We start from the raw sequence: 26,755 nt of genomic DNA, 5'->3' as shown, positions 1-26,755 counted from the left end.
CATAGGTAGAATACGACAAACTTGATATAACTTTGATACTTTAAGTTAAATCATACACTAACGTACATACAGCACGGGGTCCGCGATCTACCGCAGGTAGATTGCCTACCTGATAATGTACTGCTGCGAATCAGCATTTTTATTCCGGGCAACGGAAAAATTAAGATTAAATTTGAAACCATACACCGAATATTAAATTATGAATTAAACAAAGTTTGACTCACATATAGTTGGTACACTTAATGGGCAACGAAGTGCACGGGTTCAGCTAGTTGTAATATAGAATTCTTTCATAATTTTAGTAAGTTTAAAAAAAAATATACGGACCATACTAATTAATTTTGCACCTGGGACCAAAAATAGCTAAGTCCGCCCCTGAGCTAGGGAATTTATTTATAATTGTATATAATATAATATGCTAATATCGTTTTCCCCACACTGACAGGTCGTCGATAATTATCATGGTACCATTTATACATCTAATATCTAGTTAACAACTAGACTAGGAGTTGTTTGTAAGATTAAAAGTATTTAATTTGTTTTTGATTGCACTATAGCCTAAGAAATAACTGTTCATATTTTTGCACGATAGCAACTGTAAACGTGGACTTTAGATTTTCATTTGGGATTTTTTTTTTCCGTCAATAGAAAACATAATTTTATGGAGGTCTTGGATTGACAGCGTCCTACATTTGTTTTAGGAAAAAAAAAGGAATAAAATCGTAATTACTCCTGACTTCAACCCTTCACATAAAAAACGCGTATTAAATAAGCCATATGGGGCACGATGATGGTTAGTCGAAAGACTACCGTGGTATGAATGTATAATCGTACCTGTGGACTGGTTGAAGTCACGCTGGACGTGGACAGGTCCATGACCGACACTGTGCCTGGTGACCGGGTTAGCGGTAAGGGCAACGGTAGCGGAAGTGGCTTCATCCCGGTACTCGCAGCAGCGATGCACTTCACCGACAGATTGATCGCTGCTGCTGTGGGAAAACCCGATTGGATGACCGGGCCGCCGCCGGTGGACGTAGGTGGATTAGCTCCATCGTACTGGTATAGTGGCCTGCGATGAAAAATGAAACAAAAACATCGTAAGTATATAAAAGTCATTATCCAGGTAACGTACTACTTTATTAATTTAGGGCTTAGATTTTGTAGCAATATAAATATGGTTGATAACCTGTTTAATATAGTACAATTAAAGGAATATATGACATTTATGTGAAAATGATTAATAATAATCATGCGTACAAGCACATTTAGAGGGAAAAAGCTCTATTAATTTCCAATGAACTATCCAAATTTCTCAAAGTTCAGGTTGTTCGAGAGTTGGATAAGGTCGTAAACCCATAATCCCGTTTAAATATTCTACGCAAGTACCTAACCTAACCTATACATGCCACATCGTTTTAAACATTTGTCGAGTGGACGTGTGGCCGGAACGAATCCTTACCTTGGATAGAGTGGCGGTTCGATGGTGTCGTCCATCTGTACGGGCTGTTCAGGTTTCATGATCATCTGGTGTGGTTGGTACATGGCGGCGGCGGCGGAGTCCCCGTACTCGGACGGGTAACGTTGGCACGACTGATCGGATTCGTAGCGGTCGGCGTACGCTGCAGCGGCTGCGGCCACGGCCGCGTTCAGCGGATTCGGATACGACGGCGGCCCGCACGTGGTCGTACGATGACCGGGCCGGGACTTCAGTGGAATACGACGGCGACGGCCGGTTGATGTTGGTTAGCGCGTAGTTGCGGTCGGCGGCCGCGGCTACCGATCTGTTGTACATGTCTTGCTGTTGGCCGCTACTGCCGCCGTTTATCTGTTGTGGTTCGTACGGTCTATGTTGTAGTCTGGTGTTGTTATCCATCATCATGTACGATCCGGACGAACCGTGTTGTTGTTGCTGACCCGACATGCCACCGTTGCCGTGTTGTTGGATTTGTTGTTGTTGTTGTTGTTGCTGCTGTTGTTGCTGTTGCTGCTGCTGTTGTTGCTGTTGTTGCTGTTGCTGTTGTTGTTGTTGCTGCTGCTGTTGTTGTTGTTGTTGTTGTTGCTGTTGATGGTGGTTCATGGCGTCCATGCTACCAGACATGGAAGATGAGTTGGAATCGTGACAGTGGTCGTACGACGACATGGTCATCGGGGTGCGTCGGCTGCACGGGGGTGTCACTGAGCGACATGAACCAGCCGAGTGCATTTCCGACTTGATGGTCATGGCATCGTCTTGCGTTCCTGGTGCGGTCCCATCACCGCAGCATCCCATCTCTGACTTGAGGCGCAGCTGTTTCGTGTCCGGCTTTTCGTCGTCCATTTCCGGCCCGCCGGCGTCCATGTCCTTGTGTTGCAACATCTTGGATGGTTTAACCGTCAGCTTGGCGCCCACCGCTGATGGGCTGTAGTACCCCGCTGCCGTCGTCAAATATTCCGGTGACCGGCCAGTCGGACCACCGCCGCAGTGGTCGCCGTAGTGACCACCCATCTGCTGGTACGCGTCTTTATTGATGTTGCCCATGTGCTTGTACTGCTGCTGATCGAGTCCGCCGTTGTTGCACACTGGAAATTGATGGGGAAAAAAACGGAAATGACGCGTTGTTCTCGGCAATAATCCGGGCCGAGTTTTGCTGAGAGTAGATCGCTGTCACTGGGTGTCTGAGGTTTTTGTTGGGTATAAGGTGGGTTGTTGGGTGGGTGTTGGTGTGCGGAGAGCACCCATTTGTTAATATGTGGACTATGCGTCTCCCATAATACCCGGCTATATATGAGTTTCCAAGTGAGTGTTATGAGTTATGAGTTTCCAAAATATATTTCAGTACTTATGGATTATTGTTGAGAATTATTGAATTATTATAGAGATATGGTAGGTAATTATATAGTAGTAAAAGTTTTTTTGTTTTGTCCCGTGGGTAGATAATATTAGGCCAAAATGTAACGTTAACGTTTGAACTTAATCATTGTGGCAAAAACATTGTTACATTTACATCCAATAGTCTGTTTTGATATAATATGATGAAATAGTACTTACGTTAGTATTATTAATGATTAGTAAAAATCGTTTTAACAAATTAATTCTAATATATTACTTATACAATTATGATTTTTTATAAATCAAAATTACAGTTAAATATAAAATTAACTTTTAATAGTCTGTTGTTTATAATATGTGATAATGTACGCGTCTGTAGTTTTGGTTCAATTTATTATTAATAATAATGAAATTGGAAACTATTGTGAATTGATTCTAACAGAGAAATATGAGGGGAATCGAATTCTACCATAAAAATGTTGTCTAAAGAATTAATTTGGATTTCCTAGGTTAAAGTGAATTTATAATTCACAATTATTTGCACCACAAATAACGTAGGTAGGTACTTCCCTACTATTTATTTTTTTTCCCATTTATTTAAAACCATTTTTTATTTCTATGCTATTTATTTCTAAAAGATATATTGTTATCAATAATGTTGTTAAATTTTTCCCTCTGCCTCTCTCCATGATAGATAGAAGGACAAAGTTGTTTGCGGTATGGCCCCTAGGATCCATCTCTCTCTATCTCTATCTCTGCTATCAGTCCATTTTTTTATAGGTCTACGGGAGTACCTGTAAGCGCAGCGATGTGTTGTTGTGACAGTTTTTTCTGCCGTTCTCGCAACGCCTGTTTGTTGGCCGCCGCTATTGGACAGCCCGACAGGCTCCTATGCGTGTTTCGGTTTGAGCTCACGTGTCCCCGGCCATTACATCCGGGAGTGGGACACTTTAGGATTGTTTCGTGCAAGGCCAGAACTGGTCAAGACAATATATACACACATATATATTATATATTTATTTATTACATTGGAATCGATTTCGCAACATGCAACATTGAAAACACACGAACAAACAGCAAAAAATTTTTTTTTTTATCTTAAATGGTCATAGTAGGTAGGTATAGTAAGTATACTATTAAAAAAAATTTAATCGGCGGACAAGGATCAAGAATAGGGGTAGAGAGAGAGAGAGTATTGTGATGTCGCCGGGGTGGATATCATCATGCAATTTATTTTTGCATATTATATAGAAAAATAAACATTGAATTATTGTCATATTATAATAATCATCAATAGCCAATAATATGGGTAGGTAATAAAATAAAAAGAAACAATTCTCTATAATAATATTTATAACAAGTTCGATGCTGTTTGCGTTTTTATCGGTGTACCGGCTATTTGCGGTAAAATCTATGTAATAACTATAATCTATATAATATATATGTGTATAATATGTTGCCCGTGACGGATAATATATGCGTTGACGTTGGACAACGAGAGGGCAGTGGTGCAATTTATCAGCTCTCTACCCCCAGCAAAAATCCGGTGTGTCAACGGATTGGTTTTGTTCGTTGCATATACAATGCGCTTTCAAATAATAATAATAATTATATTTTCGACAAGAAACAAAAAAAAATAAAATTATGATATCTTAGGTTATATTATGTTACGTTTTGCGATACTTACTTTCTGGCGTCACTTTATCCTTGCGGGGACATCCAGACATGCTGCATGTACGAGCAGAAAAATACACACAATGACCTACTGTATATTGATATTAACCCGAAATCGTAGATTAGCAACGATAAATTACCTTCTGTGGTGCGAGTACAGTCCAGTGATGTGCCCTTGACCGGTGCATCCCGGCGTTGGACATTTATTCCCATCTGAAACGCAATACATTAAAGTTACTATTTTGCAGTAATTCGTTCCGAATGCATTTCCTTTAAGCCTATAATATTTATTATTTTGTTAGGGGAGCTCTCATCTTTTGTTCTTCGTCTGAAACAAAAGAATAAGAGATGGGATTTTTTTTTTCGGCGTTGGCGATCACAAAAGGCGCCGACTGTGCTGAATGGGTAGATAAGAAACATTGATTCAGGGAGCTGCCCCCGGCAAGGGTGTTTGGTTTGTTTTTATTTTATTTTTGTTTTACGAGATATTATTATTTATAATTCCCTTGTTTTTAATTAAAAATGCATCGTTTTAACGCTCTGTCGCCGCCTAAAAAAATTATAATTAAAAAATATACACATCGATGGCCATATTCCAAGAGGTGATAAAAGGAGAAAACTTCATGGATAGATAAGCAATAATATTGAGAATGGAAATGAGAACTAGTAAATATATTATTATATTGATCCGATATAGAAGTGGATTACAGTAAATTTAAATGCAATTTATAACGGACTGATATAACAGTAAGTTTACGACTAGATTTTATTTCCCATAAAACCGTTCTTTATCATCCTTGTGATACACATTCAAATATCCAACCAAATTATTGATAAGTGGTCAAACAAACGTAAGCATTTATTTTGTAAAATGTTTTCTAGTTTAAAAAGTAACGTTATTGATTGATTTTTTAACAGATTTATAGATTTAAGTATAGCATTAGTCCAATAATTAGAGTTAACCTACGATAGCAAAAATAATTATACTTCAGATTAATGATATCTGAGTTTGACTAGTTTGAGTGTTTGATAATAATTTTTAAGTCTCTATATGAGATTTACCATTTATATGTTAAAAATATGTACATATAAAATATAAATATTATAAGAACACTTTAAGTATTATTACAGATTTAGATTATTGATTTAAGTTCATTATTCATATTAAGTGATAAAGAACTAGTATTATAGTTGTATTATAGTTTTATATAATATGTTTTCTTACGTCATTGAAAATTGAACGGTGTATTTATTCAATATAATATTATTTAGTACTTTTGAATGAAACGATGAAATAAATTTGTTATCAAACCAATTATTTATTACTTACTTATATAGGTAAATAAAGGTAATATTAAAAAAAGTTAGTATTTTTTTTTTTTAGTAATATTTTATATTTTTATAATATTATATAGCTTTTATCTTATTTATTTTTAAATAAAAAAGTTATTTAAGTGAGTTTAAGCTTAAATATTTATTGGAATTTTATATAGGTAAATTAAATATATACGCATATAGAGACATTTCAGTATCTTGAATCAATTTTTTTTTTGTGGGTTGGGGGGGGGGAATCAATAACAAAAATGAAATTAATGAAAAGTTTTATAACATTTATTAAATCGTTTTTATGTTATTATACAATTATAGTATAGTGATATACCTAGATTATAATATTCAACGATTTTTTTTAGTTAATAACTTCTTTATTCTACTATTATTATAAATATACATCAAATGGGAACGTACTAAAATCGTATATGTATTATAAATTATAATTATAAAGTATATTGGTAGACGGTAGTTGTATATAATAATTATTAACTATTATATTTAATCAATTACAACACAAACTACTTGAGTGACTAAGATTAAAAATATACCAAACTTCATTAATATAATATGCATGCGTAGAAGCTTAACATGGAAATTGTTTCAGTGGCTATTATCAACGCGTAATACAATAACCAAGAACGGTTTAAAAATCAAAATGTCGTGACGGTGGCCGGGCGGAATTGTCGTCGCGCGCGCATGTATAACTTATCTCAAAGTTTGTCGGGCGAGACAATAACATATATATATATATATTATTCCGAACGAGTCGCGTATAATATACGTACACGCAATAAATCCTAAGAGGAAGCGGACGGAGAGGAAGAGAATCGTGTGCGAGTAAGAGAGAGAAAGAGTATATTATGTAAGAGAAAGAATGACGACGACGACAGAGGAAGTCGATGAAACGGAAACTGGCGAGCGTCGCGTGCGTACAGTATTAGACTGCATCTCTATAACATGTACAGTTGTGGGTCTGTTGTGGGTACAGCGGTGTGGGTGTGTATGGGTGTGGGGGTATTTATAATAAAATAGTGCTCAGACGGTGATGTTGATGGGTATACGGTGGTGGGAGGGGGTGAGAGGAGTGTTAACAACTCGTACCCGTTCGCCGCGTTTGGGGTTAAGTCGGCACGTGATCGGCGTGGAGATGTCCTCTTAAACCCACCCCCGCCCACCCACCCACCACGTGGTGACCCCGAACCACCGCGACCATTATACGCGCTGCTGTACGGTACGCCGACGACATTATTGTCAACAACGTCGACCGACTGCGCGCTATCCTCCTTGAATGTTAATTAGTGTTAAATTGCGACAGGATTCGCGCGGGGGCGTACGCGAAGGATCGAAACGATAATAACGCGTGCCACGTCGTCGCCGTCTCCGCCACTAATGACGACGAGCCTGTAAACCCTAGAAGTAAGTATTATCGTTTATCGCTGCTCACCTTTGTTGTTCATGCATCCCGGTAGCATTAGTCCTCCGTCTACGGGGTCGAGAAGGAGTTTGGTAGTGCCGCTGACGCCGGACGTCATCCTCGGTGACAGACCGTCGCCTCCAGCCGCACTCACCACCGAAGCACCAAGCACGCCTTCCCTGGCCACGTCTTGGAGTGCCGTGGCCGCTCTGGAATCGGCGCCGGCTGGCTGCAGTATGGTGTACTGCTTGGACAGTGGGCTGGGCGAGTCCATCTTGATGACGGCCCCGTCCGCCTTACAGTCGCCCGAGCCACCACTGCATCCGTCGTCCTCCAGTTTCACGCAAACCGGCTTGACCGGTGTCACCGGACCGACGCCGACGCCGCCGCCAACCACTGAGTTTCCGCCGGCCAACAGGTGTTTGACCGTCGAACCGTGCCCACCTCCGCCAGCCACGGAAACGCCGACGCCGTTTGAGACGAGTCCACCGCCTGGTCCGGTATAACCGACCACGAAAGTGGCGCCGGCTGGCGGGTATGGTCCCAGAGGAGACATGGCCGCGCCGACCGCGGTGGGCAGGTCTAGGCGGGTTGGGTCTTTGGGCTCGCCGACGCCACCGCTTGCCACGGGCCGGAACGCCGAGAACGCTGTCTTGTCCATCAGGTAAGCGTCGTACGACGACGACTCGGACTCAGACTTCAGGGAAGTCATCATCTCATCGGGCCGCACGTGGCTGTTGTTGTTCCGGCGGTCCACGTCCATTTTGCGCCGAAGCCGGTCGCCGCCGCCGTTGTGACTTCTGCTACGGCTACGGCCGCAGCCACCGCTCTCGTCATCATCGTCATCTTCGTTTTCGTCTTCGTCGTCGCCACCGCCTTCGCCGTCACCCTTGTCATCGCCGCCACTGCAGCCGCTTCCGCCGCCACCACCGTCAGCTGACATGTCAATCTCAAGCTCATCCGACGAATCGTCAACCAGCTCGTTAAAGTCGGGCTCGTACTTGGACGGCGCGTATTTGTCTGGTTTCTTGTTATGTTCGCACTCTTTGTTATTCTGGTCAATTTTGTTGAGCAAAATATGGTCGAGGTCGCGGCGTTGTTGTTGTTGCGGCGGTTGCTGTTGCTGCTGTGCCATTTTCGCGTCACCTGTGTTGTTTTTGTTCTCGTCCACTCTGATGGCCGTCGGTGGCGGTGGTGGCGGTGGGTGTGCGCCGCTGGCGCTTCCAATCTTCTTCTCGTCGAACAGGTTGACGAACGCCGGCGACTCGTACCGGTCGTCGTCGTGTCCTGTCCGGTAGAACGAGTGGCGTGCGCCCGGCCACCCACCCGACAGGCTCTTCAGCGCTGCTTCCGTCTCGCGTATCAGCGTCTCGTCGTCCACCGCCTCGTCACCGCTGGCCTTTGCCTGTTTTTTCGGCGTGGCCGCAGCTGTCTGTTGTCCAGCTGCTGTGGCCGCCCCGGTTCCTGGCTGACCGGCCAGCGGCCGTTTCTTCGGTAGCACCATAGTCTTTTGCGCGGCCGCCGCGCCGCTTCCTCCGTTGTTGTTGTCTTGCTGTTGCTGCTGTTGTTCGGACGTGCCTTTGTTGTTGTCCTTGTCCGCGGCCACCTCTTGCATCTGTTTCAGTGCCCTTCTTCTTTTCTTGTGCGCAAACGTCTCGTCTACTGTAGACTGGGCCTTGTTGCAGGCCACCGTCCCGTCACCCGATGACTTGCGTTTCGATGTCGACCTGTGTGCACAACGAACACAATAAATTAATAACAATTTCATTCTTATAATACCTATTGCAAAATAATTCTAAAACTTTATTTTAAAGTCCGCGTGTAATTACTGGGGCTTGTAGGGTCGATGGATTTTTCGGTATATGTACCGGTTCTATAATAACAGTATTCGATTTCAATCGCAGTTGTACAGTTTTTTCGTGTATGTAGAACGTATTTAAATATTTTGTGTTTTCAAAAATAATGTATTTCTGTAAGTGGTACCCAAAAAAATGTATTAACATTGGGCATAGGCCATAGAGCAAAACTGTAAGAGTCACGTAGCATTACGATAATTGATAATAATTATGAAATATTTTCTTTTTCATACAAATTATATACGCCACGTGCTTGAATAAAAACACAATAAATTAAGATACAAAAAAAAAAAATCGTCTAGATTTCGATGAATATCCTCTAAACATGGGTTCGTCCAAAAGAAAACAGATGCATTACTATATTTGTTTTTGCTAACCGGTAGGTTCTTACAGAACGCCAACGAATTATATTCATGCAAGATCACAACACGGAATAATGCTTACGTTTGTATTCACTACGCTACGTTTGTTAAATACAATCAAATTAATATTTGCGCTTTTTCCAATAACGAAACGACGTTGTGTGTATTTTTTAATTACTATTATCATTATTATTTATTACCCATCTCCAATTTTAATTGACTGCTGTTCACGATCTCGATCGGTTACTTTTTTTTTTGTTCAATAATTATGTAACGAAGGAAGAAAAAAAATACCAATAACGCGCACTTCTCCACCCCTTCTTCTCTTCCGCCGTCAATCGGTTGTTTAATTTGCCAAAGATCCGTTTTTCTCGGCTCGTTAAGTATTTTTTTAATTAAAAATCGCTTGCCGACTTTTAAATTAATAAGAAAGAGGAAAAATGTGTGTATATAGCTACTTAATAATATCGCGGTGATACATTAGAAAGGCCTAACGGTGGCGATTGCGGGGTGGTACGTGCAGGAGGGTGTAGCAATAAGAAATACTGTACCTATTTATATATTATATATAGTAAGATACGATATTATTATCAGACAATAGGAAAAAAAGGGTTGTTTGTGATATATTATGTGCAGAAATCAAATAACAGGCGCTTAACTGGCCGGCAATATAAGCACCCATGTTATTATAACATGTAGGTACCTATCATGGATATTGGATATGTATAAATAATACAAATTACTTCTATAAAAAGTATATTATATATGGCATATACATATAGGTAAACGTATTTAAAATATTTGTAAGAAAGACAAAGGTCGATTAAGTATAATATACTATATTATAATCGTAGAGTAAATAAATTGTTATATGTTAAAATGGATTATTATTAATTTTATCAAAATATTTCTAATTTATAAATACTTACAATAATAAAATAAATATTGATATAAAATAAACCTAACTATTAAACAGCATATACATAATATATTAATATGTATATCACAAGACTCATGAGTCATGACGAAAAAACGATAAAAATAAGGTAGTAGACAAATCGTCTAAAAAAAATATAAAAACCATAAAATTACACAAACTATTCGATTAACGACTAAAGTCGTTATAAAAACCGAAATGAAAATTGTATTTTGAATAATATAGTAAGGCAAATGATAGTTGAATCTCAAAATATAATAATAATATTGATAGCTTACACCGTACTTTTCAATGGGGTATTAAAATAATATACACATAGATCTATACGTGCACCGAAAAACCGATGCATGGAGGTAATATTATTATAGTTATTTTATTGAAAACGCGTTACCTATTAATTTATATTATTGATACGCTGTTTTTATTTCTATGGTCCACACAATTTTGTATTTCAACTGTTTATATGTCATTCTTTAAAATTTAAAGGCACCATAATACAGTCAATGTTTTTACGTAGGTATTCGTTATAATATGCGCGTGGATAATATCACGTCGAGGTTGGATCGAGCGGGGCTCTGGACGCGAATAATAATAATAATTATTCGTACACGATAACGATAAACTCATAAACGTGTTTCATATGATATTATAATATTATATTTTATTGTATAGTATATCATTATACATACGCGGTCCCCGAGTCGTTTCGATAATGCTGACAAATCGGTCTTGCTCCAGGTCTCGCGTGTACGTTTCAACCACCACCACCGTTGTTATATTATTATTATGATTATTGCGGGCCAGGGACGTATATAATAATAATAATACCGTATTATACACGAAAAACGCGTCGTGCCGCATCGCGCTCTTCGAGAGGGTAAACGAAAGCAGCGGGCTCATAGTCAGTCGTGCTTTTGCTGCGGATCGAGCAAGACCCTCGTCGGTCGGCTCTCGCTCCGCGCGTGATATAACCACGTGCGATGTTTTTCCTGGACCGTATAATAATAATATACCAACATGGTTGCACGTCGAACGGAAAAAAATGAATTTTTATAGCCATTGCGTCACGAGCGCGGACCCCATCGCAGGAAAAAAAGTTTTTCAAATCTCAACCCTCCTCCCTACCTCATGATAAATTATTAATTTCAGTTAAATGAAAAAAAAATTAAATAACAACAATCGACTTCTTCGGAACTCCGCGACGCGATAGATTGTAAAAAAAAATTGGAAAAATATTGCATCACGTATTCATTTATGTTGTATTATATACGTATTATTAATATTTTAATATATAGGTATATAATATATTATAATGTGCATATTAGCGATATCAAAAAACTTTCTTGAGATTGATTTTATAATATTATACAAGAATATTATGACATTTTTTTTATTACTCGTTGTTAATTTCTTATATAGAAAATATAAGTAATAATATATTATATATAAATATAATATAATATAAATATATTTATGGAACGATCAAGTACATAAAAAAACATTACGCTGAATTATTTCATGGATTTTCCACAATACTCCTTTCAAAATAAAGTTCAAAAATTTAAAATATTTCAATTATTAATTATTATAAACATCTTAAACAAATTTTTTCTGACATTTTGTCTAATGCACAGTGATTTTATTAATGTAAGATACTCAATTTCGAAAAGTACATTAACATTTTTTAAAATTTTCTTAATACCTATGTATTTTTAAATAATATATAAAAATCCATAATTATTTTCTTTTCTTATATTTTTCAGATTTTTAATTATAATAATTGTTTGAATAACAATACATGTATTTATAATTTCATACTCTGATGTAGAATATTTTTCTGAGAATTTCTATGTATAAAAATAAAATGTCAAACGAGTTGTCAATTACTTATGAGTTATAAGTATTTAAAGTTTTGATAAGCGGAATGGAATAGCGCAGCTGATTAAAGTCCTTTTTAAATAATAATGGTTTATTTAATACTTTTTCCAACGCTGTGAACAAACTATAATTTACATAATATTATATTATAGTTATATTTTTCAGATTTCGCGTTTATGCATCTGATACTTTGTTTCGTGTACGGAAATAGCTTAGTAAGCTAGGACTTGGGGAGATAGTGCTTTCATTTATAGCTGCAGAATGTATACGATAATATTACCTTCGCCGGTGGTTTATATTTCAAAGGAGCGATTAGGAAAACGATCAATTATAACATTAAACATTATTATTACGTTTTCTAGGCGGCGTAATTACTACCTACCGGCTGCGAGGTGCACTCGAAACGGGAGAGAGCTTTCGAAATGTCGGCGTAGACTCGTGTTTCGCCGATGGGTCTTTTTCCGTCATAGTCTATAATTCACTTCAACCGGTAATTTTCGTTTCGTAATGTCTTTTTTTTTCGTTGTTTAGATCGCAAGGAAAACGGTTTAATATTTTTTTATTGTTATCCTAATATATTATATACACGTATATCATTGCACCATGGAGCAATAATATAATAACAATATTTAAATGCACACACAACATTCATACACGTATATATACGTAACTATAAATTGTACACAGATACATCACCGACGACGTAGTGTCACGCTAGTAAAACACGCCGCCGCCGGTACGGTTTGCCGCGCGACACGACGATTACCTATAGATATATATAGGTGTGGTGCAGCGCCTGCCGCCGAGTGCATGTCAACACTACATTAACAGACGGCGGCGGCGGCGGCAATGATCATTCGAAACGGTCCTCCCACCCACCCGAAACGGCATTTCGTATCCTATTATTAACCTATTACCGTCATGACGTTTTAATTCCAAAGTCACGACAACGACTTATCGCTCATACCTCCGCGGTGAAAAAAACAAAAAAAATAAAAATACTGGTATAATACTGGTAAGCACGACGTAGACACAACCTACCCACAACCCCTAAAAGTCTAAACGATCCACGCATCAAAATACATAATATTATATAATTATTACGTCCGACGGCGAATGAAACTCGCAAAAATATCGCCGAGCATGAATGAGTCATTACGAACAGCGCCGGGTCCTATTATTATATAGGTACACTGTCGGGCGTCGGCGTTTCGACGCGGGACGGGTTTGGTGGGTGGTCCCAAAATATTGTTGGCACTTGGGCACGGCTTGTCCCGCAAACGCTCAAGCAGGTGCGTAGCCAGAATTTTTTAAGGGGTGTTTTAATTTTATAGCTAAATTTAACTCGCGGGGTGCTACAATACGCACATTGCAGTATTGTAGTTATAACTACTTATTCATATTAACAATATTTATAATATCGAATACGAAACATAACCTTATGAGTAGGTAAGGTATATGATAATATATTTTGTAAAAATCTGAAGCATATAACAACTATATTTTTTGAATAAACCTCAACACTCCTTACAACACTAAAAACACACGTCAGGGCATGCTACTGCGGCTAAAGTTACACCTAACTAGACTCCATCATCTCCATATACGAAAAGCAGGAATGCAGGATATATTATTCATCGGACAGATTATAATAATAATAGTTGGATGGTAAAAATCAGTTTTGTTACACAAAATACTATAAAATATAAATCTATGCAGATGAGACGAACTTAGTCGTTTATAAATCGCCCGACGATTTTAATGGATATATAATATTATATTACACTGTTCAAATGAAATACGTGAACATTTTAGACGTACAACGATATCAAAGAAAAAAAATATTGAAAACCTAATCCTCCTCTGATTTACTCTGTACAATGTATACATCAGACCTCTACATCTTTAAATCGGGTAAAAAATTAGTTGGTTTGTTTTCTATGTCCTTTTTTTATTCTTTAATACATAAAAACGTGATGATTGTGCAACAAGTCGGGACGTGCTCGGACCCGCCGGCACTAACCGTTTCCCCGAACCGCTCTTGGTTTTCAGCTTTGATGATGGGGAGGGGGGGAAGTCAGACCACCCGAAAATGTGCTGCCCGATATCATCATTGTAACGTCGTTATTATATATATCAGTGGAGATAAAAACAGGCCGTGGTCACCCGTAGGGCTGTTAAGTACGTTAACCACCCGTTGTTGAACAGTGGCAACTATATTTATACAGCAAAGCTCAAATAATAATATTATTACTGTTATTGTTATTATTACTATTATTGCCATTTCCGGTCGTTTTTACGGCAGTAGACGTGCGTACTGGAATAATATTTATTTATTTTTTATCGAATTTAACGGTTTGGGGAGATAAACGGTTCGAATGATAGCAATAAAATAATAAAAAAAAAATCGAATGATTCTTCTTCAACGTTCGTCTGATGCTAATGGAAATTATTATTATACTTGTGATACCATTGCAAGCAAGAGCGCGTATTTGTGTATTGGTGCAATTAAGTTATAGCAGAAACTATAATAAAACCATCATTAACGCTAATTAATGATCCGTAGTTTTTTTTGATTCAAAACGATTATAATTCATCACAAATAATGCGTTTTTCATTTTAATTATTCGCGTAAATCAAACGAAGTTTGGTTTTATATTATATAAATTGGAACAACTCAGAAGGTATACAAACTCAACAATATGGACGCGTTTAAATTGGTTTGATAAAAATCGGACGTGCGGCTATCGCCGCCACCACGGTAATGGTATAGTATCCAGAAATGCAATCAACTGTTAGTCAGGAGAAAAAAAATATATAAGAATGGAAGACCGTTTTTATTCGTTAGCAGTCCGTCGGCGTCAGCAGTGGCGTCGGAGTATAGAAATCGTCCGAATCAGATGGTTTTTTCTTCTATTTTGAATAAAACGTCTTTGAATAAAAATCGTTCTGCAGGGAGGAAGGTTCGAGCTTAATCTACCGGCGGCGTCTTATATACGCGTATATAGTCCCCAGCAGTGTACGGGACTCTGATTTACGACCACCGAGGTGGTGGCCACTGCTGCGCCACGCCGTCGTCGTCGTCGTCGTCGGTGGTGGAAAGAACTCGCGCGTCGTTTCCACCACCACCGTAGTAGGCCCTTTAACGCGGGGGTGGCGGTGGCATTTCACCCCAATACTGCAGCCCGATATGGTGTCTTGATTTATAAACCTCTTCGTGGCCGCTCGGCAATATATAATATGTATACATATACACAAAGAAAACGCGCCGACGACGACGGTTTAATCTCGATTTGGGATTTGGACACGCAGACTGCTCCTCCGGCTTTCTCTCTCCTCCTACCACCCCCTCCACACGACAACAGCGCGCGACTTAACATCCACCCGCGACCGTATATACGTATAGTATACACATCGCGTGAGTTGCACAGCCTGTCGTGCGTATGGGGTCACATAAAGTTATTTTGCTTCAGGTGTATGAAGGATTTATGTGCTCGCGATTGTATCGTGGTGGCGTTGGGGTCGATCGGACAAACTCGTGTATATATACGAGAATGGATGGGGGGGGGGGGGGGAGAGGGAGATACAGCGGAATAGAGCTTTATTAGTTTTACCCCATGCGTTTTCCTCCACTCCACCGGGCTCACTTGTGTTTTCGATCCGATCCGATCCGATCGGATTCACCGCTACCATGGAATGGTTATACGATAGAGCACATATTATTATTATTATTACAGCCGCGTATGTATATATAGTGTACAACGTGGACAGCGTGTTGCGATGTTCACGCGGCAGGAGGTGGAGGGACCGATAAACTTTCTGGTTCGAAGTTTGTCTGGACAGCGCAGCCGATGGCCTCCCCGGATAATAGTGCGCGTATCTCCTACAGACCGGACGACGGCATCGGTGGAGACGGTATAGTAGCTTATATATAATAATAATATTATATCTGTAGTACGCGGTATAGGTCACGGGGCATGGCGACGAGAAAGACTCGAGTCGAGACTATAACCGCGTCTCGGTTATCGAATCTCTTAAAGACTCTCTGCAGGGAATAAAAAAGATAAATTTCCGGTACTTATATCGCGGTGACCGTATACCACTGTCGCAGCGGGTTACTGTTCCATATACCAGTGTATACCTACGATAGGTATGATAAGATATAATATAATATGTTATTTACGCATCACCTTTACGTCGGTATGATAATTTTTTTTTTAAAATGCTGAGATGATAAGCGCAAGGCGTTATTGGGTGGCAGACAGCGATGTTAGATTTTCTCCCAAAACCACTCCTGCAGGCGTCTGAAGTTCATCTATTTTCCTATCATAATACGAAACAATTACGTTAGCGATGCACCACCACCGCGTATCATATTGGTAAAAACTACAAACGCACAAACCAACAATTCTGTTTTTAATATATCGCAAACGCATGAATTCCGTTTTAGTAGCTCCGAGTGACGAGCGCAATAAAGCGCGTATATAATATATTATCATTTTGGGGTTTTTGTTTTTTTTGTTTAATTTAATTACGATTCTGCTATGACATGAATATTATTTAAAAAAATTATATAATGTAAAATATCATAAAGAAAAAATAAATTAAACCAAATACCGTACAAAGCAATTTGTTATGTTCAAAATTCATTTGACACAACACGCGAGTATGCACAGCAAAACTGGGTTTTTTTTAATAAAAATATTTTATTTTTACAAAAACGCGTCGTTTTAAATAGTAATAATAAAAGGTAGCAGCAGGTAGATTGTTTGTCAAAGTCATAAAAAAAAAAAAACTTGTTTGGTAAAAAAAGAGGAATTCGTTTGAAGTACTACTAGATTAGTTGGTCGAATAACGATACAAGCTCGCCAATCCACGTACTACCCCTGTAAAAATAGCTTTTCATTCCCCCGTCGTTTTCGCTTGCCTTTTCATTACATTTCTTTCTATAAAGCTGAATTAAACTTTTAATTTTCGTTCTTAATCCGAAACGCAAAGGGCCGCCCGTGCCGGTTTTTACCTCTGGATGAATATTATTCGTTTTTTCTTCATTTTATTTTTTTTATTGTTATTGCGACGAAAAACCTGAGGGAAACGAATGGTTCTCTCTTTCATACTCTTTATCCGACTTTCTCACTCTCTCTCCGTCCGCATATACCTTATTCTTCACCCTAAAATTCAGACACTGGCATCCCACCCTCATGTTGCAATCATACGCAGGTAATGAAACTCATTTTTTTAACACTCACTGAGATAGCCGTTTCTGAAATAGCCACTTTGATGAGAGGAAAAGAAAAATTATAATTTAAATAAAATAATACAGGAAACATAAAAAGACAGAGGGTGGTCGGGATTATTTCGTTACTATAAGAAATAAGAAAATAACTAGCAATCTCGCTTTGAATAAAATCATTTTTAGAACACTTAAAGACGAAGACGAAACCAGTACAAAACCATCGATTAGTTTGCGTACGAATTCGTAATCTCTGTATACTATATAGGTAGGTCGTAGGTGGTATTTTTAACAGTTGCCGTTATGAATGTTTAAAAATATAAACGAAATGAGAAAAAATCCTCTTCGCATTTTGAAACTCTATAGTGGAGTGCGATCCATTAATAATAATACGGTCAATTCGGAAAAAAACGGTAATTTATGAGAATGAAATATATCCAAAATCATTTATCGTATACACATATATATTATGAATAATATATTTATTATACATACGTCGTCCTGCTACAGTCTTTTTCGCTAACCCTATCACTGGAAACCTGTGCCTTTCCTACAGGGGAATTGTTCTGGACACACTCCCAACACGGTATTCCAATTTTGTTTTCGAACAGTAATTAACGCATTAATTTTTAGCCTCTGCGGTCGCCGTCGTCGTTGTTGTCGCTGTTTTTATTTTTTCTCCTCCCTCAAACTCACTCACACCTCTCTCCTCGTCCCTATAACGTTATTTTTTTCATCCCTGCTCACCCCTTTGCGTCCAATCCTTTTTCTTCCTCGTGGCGCCCGTTTGTCCGTCGAAAAATATAAATAACTTTGGGGACGTGAGGGATGATGGTTGAAAACACGGGGCGCCAAGTCAGAGCCCCTAATTTCGCGATTTTTTTATGATTATTTTTTAATATAATAATTTGGCAAGACGGGTCGACGGACGTTGTTTTTCATTAAAAAAAAAAAATAATCGCAACACAATAATGAAAAATGTAAAAGGATGCCTGAGCGTAATGAATACTTCACGGTCTGAGAATAATATGAATGGTGTATGTGTGCATTGTAAAAAAAAAGTGGCATAATGACATTTTTTTTTGTCCTGTTGACCTCTCTACATTGACACAACACCTCCATTAATACCGGACGCGTCACTAGTGGGACATATTATTTACAATACAATTTTGAACACAACCCCTGAGTATATTATATATTTTATCAATGTTAATCCGATTTCACCTCAAAATGCAAAACAAAATATAATATTACATTAATACGCTCATATTTTTGTTCGAAATGTACACGACGAAAAAATATAATATATATAACCGTTATCTACTATACGTTTGTACAAATTACCATTATGGCATTATTATTATTATTATTATATTACGCGTTTATAATATGTGTTTTACTTATGTACCCAAGTAATTGAATTGTAAATGAGAAGAGGGTTATGAATTAGAATTTCTGTTGGCGTGTCTAAGTTTATGATCTAAGTTCTATTACACAGCTCTTGAACATCGCGTATAAGTTTCACGCAATAGACTTTATATATAATAATATAATATAATGAGATTCCTATACTAATTTTAATTTACATGTTGAGTGAGTAAAACGCTAAGTATATTATTACATTTTAATCCGCATATACATAATATACCGTTCAAAATATAGTTCCGATAGCTATGCAAATATCTCAAGATAAAACCATCAGAACATAAATTTACTGAATTTACTTGATTCACGTTGAAAATATTTGGATCTATATTATACGCGTTACAGTCGATAAAATGCGAGAGGAGAAATTAAATTTGTTTCTTCAATTATTGTAGTAGGTAATATGTACAATTATTTAAAACGAAAATAAGATTCCGGTGGTGTTAGTCGTCAAAGTATACTGTATAATATGGTATTTAGTATTTATTATTAACTTAATGTGTTAGTGTTCGGAGTCATATAAAAATACTACGAGAAGTGTATTAAAAACTTTACTACACATATACAGTGACGCAGTCAGTTTTCCAATTTATTGTCGATGTGAAAATAAAAGATACTCGATATAAATACGGACGTAACGGATTTATAGGGTTTTTGATGTATTTCCCAGCTTTCTGACGTTATCAGCTCCATAATTGTACGTTCTCCGTTTATTTATATTTTTTTATACCAAGTAAAAAAAAAAAAATAATAATAGATAGAAAGGGGGAAAGCCCACCCGAGATGAGATGATTATTGTGGTTACAGCTGTGGAAATGCGTTTTGCGGTCAGATTTACGGACAAGGCAGCAGAACGCAATAATAATAATGTAATACAAGATTCTTCCCTCCAGACGAAATAATTCCAACGGTCCAGAAGGCCATAAATTTGTTTAGGGCCGGCCGGCTGTCCCTCGTGTTTTCCTTATCATCTCGACAGCATTAGAGTTTATACTCTCTCGCCCTCTCCGGAGGGGTTATTTTTTTTTATTTCAGCCACGAAAATAGAACGGAGGTCGAATAACTACCGAAAACAGTTACGCACGTGCTTTGTTTGCAATTATCCGAATAATATTCGATACAGTAATGATGTCATTACACAAATATACGTATACAATAATGTCATCGACGACCCAATGCACCCTCACATTTAATCGAATATACCTATACAATTATTAATTGTATTAGACACAACATGCCTTCATATAACTTAAATAGATAGAACAATTATTTGGGAAAAAGAATAAACAAAGAACTAAAAGTAAAAAATTACAGACGAGAACAAATAAAAAAGATTGTTGTGGATGTTGTTTTTTTTTTTACTTGCGGTAATAAAGCTCGGGACTGAGTCTAAAAGTGCCGTAAAGTTTATTAATGTCCCCCACCGGTTGTCTCGTTTTTTTTTTTTAAAGTTCCCTTTATCCCGGTGTCTTATGTGTCTCCAAGGAGCCCCAAGGCCCGTCATTTACCACCCACCCTATTGCACTGGGCAACACGTGTGCTTAATCGGCTTCCGTGTAGAATTATGATTAAAAAAAATCGATGTTAACCTCCAGGACCGGATCTGTAAGGCGAAAAAATGAAATAAAAATACGAGCGAAAAAGTACCAGAGGCTTAAAAAGAGACCGTAAATCTCGCGACGAATTTTCCCAATAATTTTCCCCTTGAAAGTATGAAACAGAAATGCGTTTAAAAAAACAAAAAAAAAACAATGTAAAAAAATACTACACTTACATTTGTCCGTCGACCTGATGGGCCGCATACCCCACGCCATTGGATGGGAGTTTTTCTTCCTGGAAAAAAAAAAATTAAAAACTGTAAATATTTTTACCAAAACGGTTAATGACTTTTAAGTTTTAAATTTGTAATCAAGATCTGGTTGGACGTCCGGGGTGATTGATGATATTTTAGTAAACTATATTATATGTATAGAGGGGCCATTCCGTCCGTCAAACCGTGAATGGTTTAACTCTTCCGCCTAAACGTGAATGACAGAAAACAATTTCCAACCACGATCTCATGATCGTATATATATATTATTAGTTTTCGTTAAATATGAACAGTTTGAACACCAACTAAGCAAATCCTATGAATGTTACGAATAATATATGCACCATCGGCGATTTCATATTTTCAAATGGAACTGAGACAATTTAGAACGGCCGTGGAGTGACTTAAAATCCGTATTATTCGATGTTTATACAATATGCAACATTTTCGTTTCTTTCTATGATCGTTAACATTCGTGTTCGTATAAATGCGTCCGTCGTGCTGTTCCATAATGCACCAACTAAATTTCGATTATGGCAAACGAAATTTGTGATTGTTCATTTATATAAGCTTGTATATAAATTTGAAAACTTGTCATTGTCCCTAAGTTTCGCATAACAATATTATATGCGTTCTCTGTGCAAAGGAATATCAGAAGTAGGGTGAAAAAAAATACATTTAACAATTTGCGTTTTTGTACGGTCAGACAAAACCAGCATATTGTTTACCACACGACAAGCATTAAAAAAAAAAAAAAAAAATAATAAATAAAAATATAAAGGGATCGTTTTCGTGTTGTTTTTTCTGGTGTACAAATGGCGATTTTAAAAATTATAGTGAGATTAAAAATAAAAACTGCGGAATGTCAGTCAGTCCGTTCACGGGGGGAACAACAGAAAGGAGACAAAGCTTGTACGATTCAAAATCCGGACATGACTAACTTTTCACATTTTTTTTTTTAATTCGGGTTAAAAATGATGTGCCGTTGTGTTGGCGACTGAAGGATGTCGTTTTCCCCTTGTACCGGATACGACGTGGTAAAACTTAAAACTTTACAATTTCGAATGCCAAGCGGGAACACACACACACGCATATGATATAATACATAGGTTAGGTTACAAGAGTCAGTCTTTTTTTTTTTTTGTTCAAAAACGCCAATATTTTTTTTCCACACGGATATATTATAGTACGTACGAATAGCGGTGGAAAAATACATTATACGAAATATATATATATATATAGTGTACACGACGTATTTTTTTTTATCTAATCTACGACGGCGGTATATATGCGCTTGCATACTGCGGCACGATATAAAGTTTTTTCGTAATTTCTCGTTGTCGAGACACTCGACGATGACGACGACGACGACCGGGAATCAGACTCGCGTATTTGCCGTGAAACAGCGAGAAACAATAATAGGACGTATATAAGAGGGTGGCCGATTGTAAATTTCACCATCTGCAAGACAACGGTGGTGGTAAACGAGAAGATACTACGGTCGGCACACACGCGGGGTCCTATACATAACGGGATGTTAACGTGATTATGTGGGCGTATATTCGGTGGAGGCGGACGTGGAGGTAGAAAAACAAATAATCTGTGGCCCGGTCTAACGATCCCGGCGGGACCCGGAGTCCGAGACCTTATGTACACGGCCATTGTCCGCCGGTAAACAGCACTTTAAAACGTGTCGGCGAGCGTACGCGATTCCGCCGGACTTCTTTCTGCGGCGCAGTATAATATGTATTATACCTATGGCCCCCGAGCGCGTCGCCGTATTAACCGATCTTTACGACTGCACAGCGAGGGCGGGTCTTTAAACTCCATCTGCAGGACGTTTCAGACTACTTCCCGGACGATTTTTATACGGGTCGCCCCGTAAAACCCAGACACGTATATACAAATAATAATAATAATGACGTTAATAATAGTAATAATTGGTAAACGAGAAAATCGTGTCTTCGGCGACGTGAGCGTGTTTCCAATAGTTATATTATTATTATTACAGAGACTTGACGTGAATCGAACTGCCTTGCAGGGTTTATACGTCATCACTGCGATCATAGGCGTGACTAGACTTCATCGGTAGGGGCAGCCTAGCTAATAACCGGCGCTACCTTATTAATTAACTGAAAAAAGCCCTATACACCCAAAGCCGTAATTTTTAAAGCCGATTTCGGAAGTCAGGAAATCATTCTTTGTAAGTAAATGGTAATTATAACGATACCCACAAAGAAAATCAAGCTTTAAAAAAAAATAAATGTTATAACTCTTCTGACTTAAAAGTCGGTTGACCGGCACCTTTCAAAAATTGCAGGGGCAGCCCAGGCTTCCTAGGCTGCCACCGTAGACACGCCTATGACTGCGATATATTATTATTGTCATGTTTTGACATAACATTTTATAGTTGTAAAGTGTGCAGGGAATTATATTAAAATAGGCATTGCGTGGTGCAATCGTACCCACGCGGATAATATCATGGCATTCGGACGACTCCGCAGTATAATAATATGATACAGTACTACGTATTATGCAAACTCAGTGTTCAGTAGAAATCTGCATTAATCTATATTAATAAAATGTAATGTTTGTGTGTGTGTGTGTGTGTGTATACGGTCCACAGTCAAGTCTATCACACTAATGGTTCTGAAATCTGGTTCATAAGTAATCGTATATACCCAAAAATATGCACCTCGAAGCCAATTTATAGAATTTTGCATTTTTAAGAAGGGCTCACACGCAGGGGTTTGTGAATTGTGATCTCACAAAAATCTAATATTTCTTTATTGGTATAGGTTTGCCATCGGCTACAAAAAATAAAATAGTTAATAAGTATTGCATATCATTTTAGAACCGTATTTTACAAATTCGTCAAAACAACCCAATAATTACTTTGGTTAAAAATATATGAGCAGTTTCCATTTAACGGGGTTTAAGGCAGGGTAAATCCACTAACATTATTTAATTTACCCCGTACAAGAACAGCTAGTATACAATATTCATAAATTCAGTCCTGGGTTGTGTACTACACACTATACTGTTGCGTGAGTACATAATAATGTGTTATTTATACAACGGTACATGCGGTAATCGACATCTGTGTACGATTTTTTTTTTTGCTCGTTTCGAAATCCGACGTCTGGTAACTAGGGACACAACGAATTCACTGAATGGTGGTGTTGGGAGGGGGGTGGTGGTAGTGGTGTGTTTTTGGAAATTGATGGATGGTCGGCTGGCATGAAGAATCGACGGTTTTCCACGTGACCCAACTGCACGGCGTCCGCCACCACTGCGCCGCAGTCCACCGTCACCGATACATCATTTTCCCGGACCGACACCGCCGCGCCGCCTAAGTGAATTCCGCTTTCCAAAACTTCACCCCTCGCCTCCGACGGGACGATCTAATGGGACCGATACGTCTTTGCAGGGCGTCCCGTCTTTAATGACCAACTGTTTTCCGGCCCGCGCCGCGGTCTCACCGTCAACCGACCGTGTAAACCACCTCGCCGCCGCAGTCGCTTCCTTCGCGGTCCGCGTGTCATTTCTCATCCATCTCGCGACTTCCTATATAATATTATACCCCGAGTAGCCGAGAAAATACAAGCTCTGGAGCGTATGTATGGATAGCATAATTCACCGTCGATCGCCATGCCCGTGGTAAACATTTTCCTTCCAAAGCGTATTAATTAAATATCCAGCGATCAGTAGGTACGTCATACAAGGTATGAGATATTTTATAGTTCTATAATATAGTCCTAGACCAAATCGAAAAGAACAGATATTGCTTGCACCTAATAACCTATTGAAAATTGTGGAACTGATATTTGTAAGTTGAGGGTTTCGCATGATCTCACGAGCTCTTGTTAGTTTTAATGTTTACTTATACAGGCCGTTTCTCGTAGTGTAATTAATGACGATTTACATTATTTGAACTAAACAAATGAGAATAAAATACATATAAATGTTACTTACATAATATACAACTATCAAGATAAAAAAAAGTGTATAAATATACGGTTTAAGTTTTGATTAAAAAAAGGAAATATAGTAATCTTAAAAAAATTTTTTGAACATTGTTAATATGTATGTAGGTATAGTTAAGACTGAAACCGTAATTTTTTTTATTTATATGAGTCTAAATACATACACATTCTATTATGTATCTGCATTATATACTATACATTCATGTCTCAAATATATATAGTACTCAACTTCTCAAGTATAGGTACCTACATTATGTGTATTAATTTTTAAATAAATGTTCTCCTTAGTCCTTGATCAAGAGAGTAATGTATATTAATAGTATATTAATATACATTTATTTACATTAACAGGCTATAATGACCTATGTTGTCAAAGCCTTACTTCAAAAAAAAATATTATTTATTTAATCATTCATTTTTTTATTGTATTACTTTACAGATTGCAAAAGAAAAGAAAGTATAATGTAATTTAATATAGTTTATAAAATATTATAATTTATAGTGTAACCATGTAGACTTGATTTGCGGTTAAAATAATGGTAAATATTATACTATACGAGTTCGTAATAACCGTGGAAGATAAAAATAATTCATATCGCAAATTGCATTTGCTCAAACAAATAATTTATAAAATTATAAATTTTGTTGGTTTAATTTTTTTTTTTTAAATTTGTCAACATATTACATGTTATTACAAGTTTGATTTAATTTTAAATAACTTTGTCTAAATTCTATCCACGGAATTGATTTTTGGTAACTTAAGCCAGTTCATAATTATTGATTTAGATATTTAGAAATTTAATATTCATTATTGTAACCTATTTGTGGTATTAGTGTATTACCTATGTATACTGTACGTGTGTAGATGTTGCCTAAATATTCGGCTTGATGTCACAGTTACATATAGGACGTCAATAAACTTTCAAAAGTGTTAGACTTGTAACATCGGGCCAACGACATAAATAATTTAACCAAACAATAATGGTGTATATATAAATATATATATATATATATATATGTTTATAGTCTCTATATAACGAATATCGTATAGTTTTAGGTACTACTTGCATTGCTCGAAAACCGTTTCTGTATAATATGCGACGATTCGAAGTTTTCGGATTTGCGTTTTTGACAATTTCAGTTATTCGTCTCAGGGAATTGGAAAAACGCAAATACGTGTGCCGCCATCGAATTACCACGTAATCTCATGTGAATTGATTACGTTGCTCCGAAAATATTTATACGTGCTTATATATTATATTAGGGCGGCGTAGAGGTAACGACGATGACGACGGAGAAGACGAACAAGAAGAAAAAAGAACCGTCTAAGGGGAACACGTCAGATTCGCAAGCACCTGACACCCTTATGCAAATCTAGAAGTTCCGTCATGTATACCGCGACAATAATTTAATCCTTTTTAAGAGATTTTCTTTGCCAGATGACTGGTTCCGTTACACAGGACCCTAAGGATTGAATACAAATTATATATACTATACTATAATACACGGTAGTCGTCATTACGGTGTTATTATTATTATTATTATACGTGCACGCTTCTTTCGGTTATTCGCGAGATACGATTTTACGCTCCGGCCGTTTCCACACATATCTGGCCCGAAAATACGGAGGCCAATTTGAATAAAATTAATCACCGCATGCCCCTTTTTCACACGCAAATATGCTTTTGACGAACATTCGTGTTTCTTTAAAATATTTTCATATATTTTACGGAACAGTAATACCTGTCGAAGGGTGAAAGTTTCGAACTTTATAAAAGGATTTAATATTATAATTTAAGTCTTCGTATTATCGTCTGGCAGATTAATCAATAGGTTTTTTTTTAATTCGAAAATATACTATACGAATCATGTCATTATAATTTTACAAAATCATTCTTAAGTTATATATATATACATAATAATACATGGTTTGAATTCGATGACATCTGATTAAAATTTTTAATGTTTTTTTAATAGAAAAGTTAGCAGAATTTATTATTGTAAAGATATCTAATAAGTTATCGAGTTAATTAATTTCT

General features: G+C 37.5%; 1 protein-coding gene across 4 annotated transcripts in view; it reads right to left on the bottom strand.

Annotated features, from left to right (window-relative positions):
* Positions 1-928: 928 nt before the first annotated feature.
* The window catches only part of LOC100571490 (neurogenic protein mastermind-like), a 256,717-nt gene continuing 230,890 nt past the window's right edge, over positions 929-26,755 (bottom strand). For 3 of the 4 annotated variants that reach the window (XM_029489235.1, XM_016805930.2, XM_016805931.2), the window contains 7 exons: positions 20,695-20,753; positions 7,260-8,956; positions 4,624-4,696; positions 4,497-4,537; positions 3,604-3,786; positions 1,460-2,559; positions 929-1,069 (listed from right to left, as the gene is read on the bottom strand). In XM_029489235.1, the coding sequence (XP_029345095.1) occupies positions 1,508-2,559; positions 3,604-3,786; positions 4,497-4,537; positions 4,624-4,696; positions 7,260-8,956; positions 20,695-20,753 (3,105 nt within the window). In that variant the 3' untranslated portion in view covers positions 929-1,069; positions 1,460-1,507. The remainder of the gene's footprint in view (positions 1,070-1,459; positions 2,560-3,603; positions 3,787-4,496; positions 4,538-4,623; positions 4,697-7,259; positions 8,957-20,694; positions 20,754-26,755) is intronic. The other variant, XM_029489236.1, reaches the window with a different exon arrangement.

Source organism: Acyrthosiphon pisum, chromosome A2 (genome assembly GCF_005508785.2).
Source record: "Acyrthosiphon pisum isolate AL4f chromosome A2, pea_aphid_22Mar2018_4r6ur, whole genome shotgun sequence".
Classification (NCBI taxonomy): Eukaryota; Metazoa; Arthropoda; class Insecta; order Hemiptera; family Aphididae; genus Acyrthosiphon; species Acyrthosiphon pisum.
The sequence above is the reverse complement of the archived record's forward strand: the minus strand, read 5'-3'. Positions and strand labels throughout refer to the sequence as shown.